We start from the raw sequence: 11334 nt of genomic DNA on the forward strand, positions 1-11334 counted from the left end.
GCGCATGATGAAATAAAGCATGTATCCTGATTTTTTTTTTAGCCAAGAACGTGGCTCGATTTCAATGACACTTGGCACTTTTATATTATAAGAACATATGTAAGATAAAACGCAAATACACTGAGTGGTCATTATATTAAGTAAACCTGTATAATCTAACACAATCCAATACAACGTCCATCTTCACAGAGGTAATTGTGTTAATTTGTTGATATAAAAGAAGAATTGAGACAATGATCTGATTAATGGAAACAGAGTTGAGTCTTGGAGAGTAAAGCCTTAAAACTGTTAATATACAGACTATAAACCCTTTTAATTTGGTTAACAACATGGCCTCTCCTCTGGCGCTGTCCTCGAGTCACTTTTTACAGTTTTTTTCCCTGCTAGTGTTAAAGAAAAGAAAAGTTTTCATCCTTCCAACTATTTTGTTTGGTGGTGTATAATGAACACTGCAGCCTCATGAGACCGCTAGTGTGGCTGTAGAGTTTAGCCTTGTGAAGTTTAAAAAGAAACTCCACTGATTTTACGCATTAAAGTCAGTTTTATAGCTGTTGGCAAACAGATGATTTCTCTGGTTCTGCTACATCATTTTTAATATATTCTTTAAACTGTCCATCGTGAATCCATAAATGTCAGAGTAGGAGTGCAATGATAAATCCGTGGAACACATTTTTATGCTAATTTCTCTCACAGTACCGTGCCGTTATCAGCCAAACATGTTTTCAAGTGTTGCTCTTCACCGTTTCTTTCATACTGTCACTGATCATTAAAGCGGTGTGTTAGAGGAGTTCAGTTCCTGTTTAAATACATACAATATCGCGGGAATGGCTGGTGTCGAGCTCCACCAGCACAAATGAAACATGTTACAAATACAGTCTTGAAATTAATTCACTGAATTCAGTGAACCTGGATTGCGAAAGAAACAAAATGAGCCAAGACCACAATTTGGCTGCCTTTTGCTCTTCATCGCACCCAACAGTCCCCCTTCACTATTTTACAGAGAGTTAAAGAGTAAAGTGCCCTTGTCACTCACACCACCAACAATTCACATCAGTTAAATCTGTTAAAATATGTTAAATAATCACGAGTCCACCAAAAGTAACAAGGCAATTGCTTGATGCCAAGTCAGCTGGTCGACTGAGGTTTCAGCACCAAGGTGAGTATAAACTGCACGGTATAAACACAAGAACTTTAAAAAGTTGTTTAAATCAGCAGTAGCAGTTAAGGCTTTCTGTACTTGTTATAACTTAGAGGTGTGTTCCTCTGCCAGTCTGGCTGACTGTGAGAGCACTTTGGCCTGCAGGAAGTCGGACACAGGTGGAGCGACGACATCAGGATTATTCAGATGGAAGTGATGTTTGCCTGGTAGTTCCGTCACCGTGTGCTGAGAGAAAGACACATACAGTTAGACAAGTGTGAGAGATTCAAGTGTAAAACTGCAACCTGCAATATCTTATTTTTTGGCCACTTTATAGGGGAACATTGAACACAGCATTGACACATTATCACCTTTTAAGGTGATTTTTTTTTTTCAAATAATCCCTCTGTTATAGCTCTGTTTTTGGCCTCCACCAACCCCTAAGAGAAACATCTGCCTCTTTAGTGGCTAAATGCTCCACTTTGTTCACCAGCAAGTCTGTAACTGCGTCTGTCTGCCCTTTGGTGCAGAGCAAGTGATGTTAAGTGCTTTTTTTTGTTGAAAACGGCCCCCTGCTGCTGCTGAAAAAGACGCTATGAAAGCAGTGAGAGTGAACCAAAACATTAAAGTATGGACAGCTGCTATACAATGAGCTGACACTCACTATCGGAGCTGCAGATTGAGCAGGTAACTTTCTGTAGATTCACCACTGTGAGCAAAGCCCTTTAATATTGTCATCCGATATTTCTGTTGATGTAGAGATATTGATTATCGCTGTTCTACAGTAAGTAGTATTCTTACATCCCAAGCTTCTTATTTGTGGCACAGCGAAACATCCATGATATCACTGACTGAGAGATCATCGGTGGAGACGTTTGGTTGATGCAGAGCCTCTGTTTTCTGTCTCTCATCAGCAATACTCGACCAAGTTCAGTATGTAGGTCAGCGCTGAGGTTAACAGCTTCATTTTCTGCTGTCTCTGAGATATTGAGCTGTAACTACTCGGCTAATTTTGCATCCGTACAGCTGTCTGTCTGTCTGTATGTCTGTCTGTCTGTCTGGTAGGCACAATTACACACACAGGCTTAACAGCTAAAAATAAACACAAAGATGCATGCATACCTACTTCACACAAACAGACCATAAGCATGCACTCACATTTCTGTTCCTGTAGGCCTGGAGGGATATTTGGAATTTCTTTCGATCCGGTTCATCAAAGAATTTGTTCAAACCGTCCTCTGCCCTGGAAAGACAAAGAAAAACATCGTATGAATATTCAGTAAGGTACAGTTTACTTTAATGTGTTTAGCACATGTGACAGGGACATGCGAGGTGGCGGTGTATCTCACAGAAGAACTAGAACAGGGGCTTGAATCCTCGATTGCATCTCTAGGCTCTGCTCCAAGGTGATGCGCGCTATGTTTTTCTGAGAACAAAAAACAAAACATACTGTACATGCATTTTATGTGCTACAAACCACAACTTTGGTAAAAAAAAAAAAAAGAAAAAGAAAAGGCAAAGTCATGAGTTGGTGCAGTTCAGCAGTAACCTACCAGATTAATACGAATGTCTCGGGAGAACGCCACTCCTGCAAGAGAAGAATAGATTATATTTTCAGCATAAGAAGAAAAACATAATGAGAGTGAACTATTTTTTTATTACTATACAGAAAAAACAGAGAAGAGGAAGATAAGGACGTACCTCCTTCAACTTGATCTAGACCTCGCTCTAAGAGGATGTGCACAGACTGTTCAGACAGTGAATGGTTTGCAGTCAACAGTCTGAAAGAAATAAAAGGCTCTTTTAGTTACTGGATGAATGGATGTTCATTAGTCCTTTTAAAACAGTATACATGGGAAGGTGTAGCACCTCTCTACTGCCTTTTCATAAGTGTAAACTCTTCTCTTCATCTCTTGCTTCTTTTTTTCAAACTGAATCGTCTCATCCATCCCCTGCCTCATCGATTTAGGAATTTCTCCCTGCAAGAAAACAGATGTAAATGATGAGGGAAGCAATTCAGAACTACTGACACGAGTGGACTGTACGTCTGGATGGAGTGAGGCGGTGATATAATATGAATGCTTAGCACTGACCAATAGGACAAAACCCAGTCAGACTTTTAAACTATATCCTTATGAGGTCGTACAGCCTTTTAGTCTAAATCAGGGGTCTTAAACTCAAATCACCTGGGGGCGAGACGCTAAGACGTTGTTCTCTCCTGAGGAGCTCCTATAGTGCTTGATTGTTTCTTTAACTTTCAAGAATAAATTTTAACTATAGGCTCAGAGCGATGAGTCATTACTTATATCTTAGGTGTGTAATGTCTTCTGAGAACAAGATGTAAAAACATTTTACATCTGATATCACTGCCTGCAGTAAACAGGAAATTAAATAAAATGACTTTTAAGACTTTTTAAGACCTGCACAGAGCTTGGGATTGTAATCCTGATATAAAAAGATAGCTTTCACAATCTGATTTTTGAAGCATTTAAAGCTTTAAAGTAAATGATTATTTCTGTAGTAAACGACTGGGGAAAAATCAAAAGTAACAATTAATTGTCGTCAATAGAATTTTTCTTCACCGTTAACCAAACAACAAATTGCAGCCATGTAGTAACTGTAGTCTGGGATATAAAAACTGTTGAATTACCAGATCTGTGGGTAAGAATCCGTAGGAGTCCAGCATTACGACAGCGTCCACCATCTCAGGATACAGTGCACTGAACTGTGCAAACACAATATGAACTAAATACCACACAGTACTAGAGCTACATAGTCTCTGCAGCGTCACTTTCTGTATTGTGTGAAAATTTTAACAAGATGAAACAGCCTGTCAGGCCACTGTCACTTACCATACCAGCAACATTACCACCTGAAAGTAAGAATACACATAAATAAAAGACAGGACAAACATTTACATTTTTCTAATTCTGCTGTAAAGCTGCACTCACCCATGCTGTGGCCTATGATGGAGAATCTCCTCCACTGCAGAGCTGTGGGAGTTAATTTCACAGATCATCAACCAGGTTCTGTATCTCATCACAGAACACTGAGACCGTTTGTAGTTGAAAGACAACGTCACCGCTGTGGTTTCACTGCAATACAGACGCACTGACGCTGCGTGTTTTGGTTAAAATGTGTCAGAAAGAATATTAACTGAAGTGTTTTTTCCTGATATGATATAAGATCTTAACAGGAGCTTTGAACTGCTGTCTTCTTCACTGGGTGGATTTTTATTGGTTGTCATGGAGATAGCTCAGTTGCCATTATCATCTTCTGCTGAATAAACCTGTAAGATGTGGTCGACAACTTCAGAAAGAGCTTGTGAGTGAACCTTGAGTTAAGAACTCTTGAAATCTTCAATCTTAATTCAATCAAATTTTATCTTCACTAAATAACTTTCATTTTGAGATAAAAAACTAAATCAGTTTGGAAAATTATAACACGTTTATATGTTTATATTATCAAGATATGTTTTCACTGAAAGTTAATCAATCATGGTCTGAACAAACATGGACGTTTGATTTGAATTAATGGCTGAATGCGTCCTGCATCTTCTTCAGCTCACTCACCGTCAACGACTCTGCGCACATCCATCACATATGAAGGGAAGGAGTAGAGAACTCCAGAAGCACGATGCGATGACCGACCGTGACCCGCCAGATCCACCGCCACATATCTGCACTCTGAGAGGAAGCACAGACAGAAGAAGAAGGGTTCAAACCCTCGTCCCCGTCTCCTAAAACCCCAGCTTTGACATCGCCTGCAAGGAGAAGCCGCACTGCGAAAGCACACACATCCCTAAGGCGAAGACTGAGTTTAGTGAGCGAGCTGGGGTCAATGGGACGATACAGTTTGCAGGGTACATACAAGTCTAGCCCTCGGGCTACCGCTTATATAGCCAAGGGGCATTGTAATGTGTAAGTAAACACCTTAATTTAACTAGGCAAACACCACACGTCTGAGCTGGATCATCTTGTGACAGTAGAAAGTAAAGTCCAATAAAACACATTCAATGAGACACTGCAGTTTACATGTACAAGTCTTAGCCCCAACGCCACCTACAGCACCGGGGGGGGTTCTTATTGTGAAAGTAAACACTTTCATGCCATTAGCCAAACATCATGGAGCTCAATTTGAGTAAAAGCAGAAAATTGCTAGGGAGACAGCCCGTGTTCAAACATGTGAATGTAATAGAATAATCTTAGCATAAGAGCTCTAGTTTTTACACTGTGGGTGGCAGCAGGAATAGCTGAACATGTTGGTGTACGAATGAGAAAAAAAATAGAGTTTGTCAGTTCTCTCCCCATCTATTAAGGTTTAAAGCCCCCAAAATGTACCTTCTGTCAGTTAAACGAGAGAAAAGAAGACTAAACTTTAGGATATAAGTGTTATAAGTGATATATGTGTTAAGTTCTCCGGTTTGCGACAACAATAATCACCTTTGGGTAGAAGGGGGATGAGGGTGTTGAATGTCCCACAGTTGTCAGCCCAGCCGTGCAGGCACAGCACAGGATAGCCGTGATCAGGACCCCAGACTTTACCTCTGATCTCTCCCCATGGCACCGGCACAGAGAGCTCTGAAACTGGACCCACAACACAGTGACGCTCACGACAGACTGTCACCTTTGTCTATGTAAGGTAACACACAGCTGGAAAAGCTTTGTGAACAATATTTGCTGGAATAAAGTTGTGCTTGCTTTTAGGAATTTCTTGCTGCTGAAACAATTAGCTAATTAAATAATTAGTGGATAATCAATCATTGACAGTTTTGATAATTGAGTTACTGTTTAAGGTATTAATCAAGGAAAGATTCAAGCTCCTTAAACTGGAGGATTTATCTTATTTTTTCTAAATCATATTCCTATAAATTAAATGTCTTTGGGTTTTGGGTTAGGGCTGTGGGAAATTATTAGTGCTGCAGCTAACAATGATTTACATTCCATTGCATGTTCTGGGAGCCAAACATGATGTCCTCAATGTCCATGTTTTGTTCAACCAAACACACGGATGTTAAAATTTCATGAATTCTAATTTTAACGTTAATTGAATAAGAAGATTGTTGTTCAACTCAAACAACACACAAATAACACAAATGCAGATTCTTGCTTTTTAGTTGGTCAGTTAGACTTTTCTAACACACACACACACACACACAAAGACAGACAGATAGTTACCTGCTTGTGTCATCGTAGTGGACCTCAGGTGTCTGACTCCTTTCAAGGCTTGTCTCATCTGAGAGAAGACGTCCGCTGAACTACCGATGTAATTAAAACCTATGAGAGTGAACACGTTTTGACAGCCAATCAGAAACGTGGAGGCAACGTCCAATTTAAATAATTTTCCAGCTGTTTTGACACCCACTGGTGTTTTACAGGTATAAAAAAAACCCACATCAGGTGAGCTGAGGATGCTATTGGATAAGCGTACATGTGGACACATTTACTGAGGTCGTCAGTGAAGTGTTCACAGTTCATTTTCATAAATAAATACTGTAAAATGGAAGCAAATAATAATAAAACCTTTCTGTAAATACGAAGAGGAAGAGCAAACAAAAACAGTGCTACATTTCAAAAGTGTTACAAGCCCTCAAAAAAGCCTTAAAATACAAAACATATAGTAGCTAAAAGAGAAGAGTGGGGAGTTAAGATCTGAGAAGAAACGTTACAGCAGTGTAACCTTAGTTAACCTTTAAAGCACCTAAGTTTACTTTATTACTTTATGCTGTTAATACAGCTGTTCACCATACTGTGTTCAACTATAAACGTTTTCAAGTTCATTATTACATACTGTCATCTAATTATCACTTATAGCACTTTAACTATTACTTTATCTATGTATTAAATGTGTACATGCCCCTTTGCCCAAGAGTTCATTTCACTTCTTGCTTGCTACTGTTTTGACGAGGGACAGCCACACAGGACGCACTTCTTCATACTGGATTTCAAAGCTTCCTCTATTCAATATTATTTTTATGGAAAATAATATATGGAGTATTTATTTAGAGTTACTGGGTCACATCACATGGAAACTATTGTTAATAAAAATTAAAACAGAAGCACTAATATCCAATATGAAGAGGTGTGTCCTAAGTGGCTTGTGTATTAATAATTTCTGCTTTTGATTTGGAGTCACTGGGTCACATCACACATGGAAGCTATTGGTAAAGAAAATACCACTATTTTAAAAAAATACTTATGTAAAGTAAATACATTACACATTAGCAATCAATATAAGAGTGACTACTGTAATCTTTATTGATAATTTCCACTATTATGGTCAAGTCAGCACGAAATGACTTTGTTTGTGTGTCACTTAAACATTTCTTTTCCCTCCGTGAGCCACATGGACCCTGTTCAGGAACTGGTGCTCGGTGACAGACAAACAACGTGCAATAGTCAACGTGGGAGCAAATGACTAAATATTAAACACTTATTTTATGTCTGTTTAGTGTTTTATGTGACATTCACACAGTCAGTTAGTTAGGTTACCTGCTTTCACTGTGGTGGACCGCAGGTGTCTGACTCTTTTCAAAGCTTGCATCATCTTGGAGACGTCTGCTGAACAGCCGATGTAAATAAAACTTATGAGGGCGAGGACATTTTTTTGCTCACCAGATAATAAAGTTTTCCCTGCTAATTTTCCGGCATTTTTTTTTGACACACAGTGTTGTTTCCGGGTGTCGGGAAAGCACGTGACGAGAGCTGACGATGCTATTGGATGAGCGGACACGTGAGCTTCCGTCTGGACCAATCACCGTAAAGAAGAGGAGGGACTTACCTTTTACCTGATAGCCGTCAACCAGCAGAGGGCCTGATGATTTTATGCTTTTACTACGAAGTGTTGTCAGACAACTTTCACTTCATAAACACTGTGAACAAAACGAGGAAACATGGTGTGAGGTCATGAAAATATAAGCTCTGTACATAAGACTTAAAATAATATTTATATATATATTTTAAATATAATATTTCTTTACTATAAACTATAAAACACACATAGGCCTAAAGAAGAAGAAAGAGTAAAATGGTATACAAGATAAAAATGAATAAGCAGTTAAAGCCACAGAATAAAAGTTACAGCAGTAACAGCACAGTGAGAGATATGAACAATTAGTGCCAAATCTTATTTATTTAGATTTAAATTTAAAAGGGTAGTGGTGAACAGAACAGTCTTAAACCTTGATTTAAAAGAACTGAAAAGTGGAGCAGAGCTCAGGTTTTATCAGCCTGTGATTCAGATATGTTGAGCAGTTTGGCCCTAAACCATTCAGTGCTTATATATAAACCAACAGTGGTATCTTAAAATCAATGTACGCAAGTCATTTCAGTCAATGAATCATATTACTATTTGTTATAGTCGTTATAATATTGCTGAATATAAATATGAAAGTAATATAAGTAATATAAAAGTGGATACATTTTGTGTTATGCAGTTTATCAGCATTAATAAACAGATATCAATCCTGTGTTGATATTATTATTTTTTAGTGCAACTGTTTGCCTGATTTCTCCAGATAGAAATTGTCACACAACCCTGCAGAATAATTTTACAGTCCACCAAACTGCATCAGAAAGTTTGGAAAATTGATTTATTTTTATTTTAGACAGAGGACTGTGTGGGTGAGTAGCTGCTTACTCTGCTTTATTTTTTTATTATTTGTCTGTTTGCACATCTTTTTTTTTAGCAAATATATCCCAATTTATTCAAATGAGAATAATTGGGCCATATATAGGCTGAGTTAAATAAGAAAAGGAAATGAGAAGATAACACCTCATGATATCAGAGACTACGTGTGGAATCAAATGTTTCCATATTAAGTTTGGAGGTGTTGTGAACATTTGAAGAGACGTGTGGTGAGGGAGACAGATGGATGGGAGGGCTGAGGGAGGGAGTATAAAAGGTCAGCTTTGCAGGGGGGAGTCAGGCCAAGAGGAATTTGGTATTATCACACAGGATAATTTACTACTTTACAGGTAGGAAAATGTCTTTTTTCACTGTTTGATTCTTGAATCTTAGAATAATTTCCATCTATTGATAAAAGGTGCTGGTTTAGGATATACTGACAGAGAATACAACTGATGAAAAATAAATAGAGCACAATGATGGGTTGATTAAAGCAGAAATTGGTATTCAGGAATTCAGAATAATGAGCCATAATTCACTCTGCTTTGGTTGTTTATCATTCATTTAAGGATGCAGAAACGTGGCCTTTTGGAGAATGTTTTTCTACATAGATTTATAAAAAATAGATCAGCTTCTAAGTGCTAAGGTCATCAAACTAAAACTGCAGCAAAAAGAAATAATGGTTGGAGAAATTAAAATCCAGACACTTGTCCTTGGAGAGAAAAACTCTTTATTGAAGAGAAAAACATCTTTTGTTTACGTGCTTTGTGCGTCTGATTTCACTTCACGTGGAGTATGCTGAGGCTACGCTGAGGTGACACTTCAGACTCAGAGGGCAGCAGAGGTCACGTGTCCGCCTCAGTCTGGCGATGAGTTGCCCTTGAATGATGTGGTTCCTGGCTGCTGGCCATCAAATCAAACACGCAAAGTGCATTTTTTTCTGATTTCCTTCACAGTCTGTCAAAGAGTTTTATTTCCTCCTCTAATCAGTGCTCTGCGATGTATTTCTGAGCCGTTTCTGCATCTCCTCAGATCATGGCTGACTTTGACCTGGTTCTGAAGCACTGGGGTCCAGTGGAGGCTGACTATCCCGCCAATGGGAGCCTGGTTCTGACCCGGTCAGTCGCCTTAAAAAAGATAAGATTACTCATTCCTGTTGGTCACGTGGTTCACCGGGCTACAGCCAGGAAAATAACTTAGGATGCTTTTATTCATTCACTTCTAAATGCTGTTTTAGTGAGAGCTCAGTGTCCTCTGTGGTATGTACTGCCCTGGTGTTGTGTTTTCTCCTGAATTTCCTTTTCTTCACAGTTTATTCACAGAGCACCCAGAAACCCAGAAGCTGTTCCCCAAGTTTGTTGGCATCGCCCAGAGCGACCTGGCTGCTAACGAAGGCGTGTCCGCCCACGGTGCCACTGTGCTGAAGAAACTCGGTGAGCTGCTGAAGGCCAAAGGCAACCACGCTGCCATCATCAAGCCTATGGCCAACAGCCACGCCACAAAGCACAAGATCGCCATTAACAACTTCAAGGTGAAGCAACCACAAGATGTGTCTGCTGTTTCTAATTTTTTGTGTTCTCCCACTCGTTTTGAAAGCATTTATAATGATTTTCTCTGTATTTCCTCTTCAGCTGATTACAGAGGTTATTATTAAAGTCATGGAGGAGAAGGCGGGACTCGACGCCACTGGGCAGCAAGCCTTGAGGAACGTGATGGCCCTTGTCATTGCTGACATTGAGGCCAACTACAAAGAGCTGGGCTTCAGCGGCTGAAGATTAAAGTCACACAAATCGTACTGAGCCAGACAACAGACAAGAACATTGTCTGCATTGCATTACAGTTCTTTTTTGAAAATGTAATCTCCTGTATGCATATAGTAAATTGGCAACAAAGTGAAATCCATTAAAGCCTCCAACATCACTAGAGTCAAAGATAATGAAGCACATAATAAGCTTCACAGATGTATCTGTTATTGCAGCATTATTGAGCTAGATGTACTGTAGGTTTTGTCTGCATCCACTCCTGTGACTGTTCCGAAATAAACATACTGTAAACCCTCGTCACATATCACCAATAACATTTTGTCTGCTCATTGTTTTTTTAGTCGATCCCCAGATTTTATTCCTTTCCTGAATATTACAAAATAAATAAATCATTGACACACAAAGGACAATACTGTTTTATTAGTCACCTCCTGTGTCCTCTATGCTGAGGGAAACAGTCTAAACTAGTTGTTATTCATTATAAATAATTCAGTTTGAGGGTGAGGATGTTTTTGTTTTCTGAACCCAAATCCAGCACATCAGCAGAGTCAGACAGAACAGACAGGAATCAGGTGGAGACTAAAACTCTTAACATTAAGTATCTGGATGCACGCCTGCATGCACACAGTCTCATAAACAACAGCATACAAATAAGGACACAGTTCAAAACAACCCCTCTTGACCACTTGAACACCCACAGCAATGTCACCAAAGACCCTCATGCACAGTGTTATCTTTCAATTCCTAGTCACCTGATCCAATGTGGACGTGACGGTTTGGAGTGTTTCACAGCGGCCGAATTGGGGA

At 39.2% G+C, this 11334-nt stretch overlaps 2 protein-coding genes across 2 annotated transcripts; one reads left to right on the forward strand and one right to left on the reverse strand.

Annotated features, from left to right (window-relative positions):
- Positions 1 to 115: 115 nt before the first annotated feature.
- LOC139198695 (serine hydrolase-like protein) lies at positions 116 to 7691 on the reverse strand. Its single transcript, XM_070827619.1, has 13 exons — positions 7630 to 7691; positions 6316 to 6414; positions 5581 to 5724; positions 4711 to 4824; positions 4090 to 4131; positions 3991 to 4010; positions 3789 to 3863; positions 3008 to 3117; positions 2840 to 2919; positions 2692 to 2726; positions 2488 to 2564; positions 2297 to 2381; positions 116 to 1384 (listed from the first exon to the last, which is right to left on the reverse strand). Exons 1-13 carry the CDS (start codon positions 7682 to 7684, stop codon positions 1241 to 1243), a joined length of 1080 nt encoding a protein of 359 aa, XP_070683720.1. The 5' UTR covers positions 7685 to 7691; the 3' UTR covers positions 116 to 1240.
- Positions 7692 to 9799: 2108 nt separating this feature from the next.
- Positions 9800 to 10536, forward strand: mb (myoglobin). Its single transcript, XM_070827542.1, has 3 exons — positions 9800 to 9882; positions 10076 to 10295; positions 10396 to 10536. The coding sequence occupies exons 1-3, from the start codon at positions 9800 to 9802 to the stop codon at positions 10534 to 10536; spliced, it is 444 nt and encodes a 147-aa protein (XP_070683643.1).
- The last annotated feature ends 798 nt before the right edge of the window (positions 10537 to 11334 follow it).

The sequence above is a fragment of the Pempheris klunzingeri genome, chromosome 3 (assembly GCF_042242105.1).
Source record: "Pempheris klunzingeri isolate RE-2024b chromosome 3, fPemKlu1.hap1, whole genome shotgun sequence".
Classification (NCBI taxonomy): domain Eukaryota; kingdom Metazoa; phylum Chordata; class Actinopteri; order Acropomatiformes; family Pempheridae; genus Pempheris; species Pempheris klunzingeri.

Coding starts and splice junctions, on each gene's coding strand:
- mb (XM_070827542.1), top strand. CDS start 9,800: ATGGCTGACTTTGACCTGGTTCTGAAGCACTGGGGTCCAGTGGAGGCT. Junction 9,883..10,075: donor GGGAGCCTGGTTCTGACCCG/GTCAGTCGCCTT, acceptor TTTTCTTCACAG/TTTATTCACAGAGCACCCAG. Junction 10,296..10,395: donor TCGCCATTAACAACTTCAAG/GTGAAGCAACCA, acceptor TTTCCTCTTCAG/CTGATTACAGAGGTTATTAT.
- LOC139198695 (XM_070827619.1), bottom strand. CDS start 7,684: ATGATGCAAGCTTTGAAAAGAGTCAGACACCTGCGGTCCACCACAGTG. Junction 2,565..2,691: donor GAGACATTCGTATTAATCTG/GTAGGTTACTGC, acceptor TTTTGTTCTCAG/AAAAACATAGCGCGCATCAC. Junction 2,382..2,487: donor GCCCCTGTTCTAGTTCTTCT/GTGAGATACACC, acceptor TTGTCTTTCCAG/GGCAGAGGACGGTTTGAACA.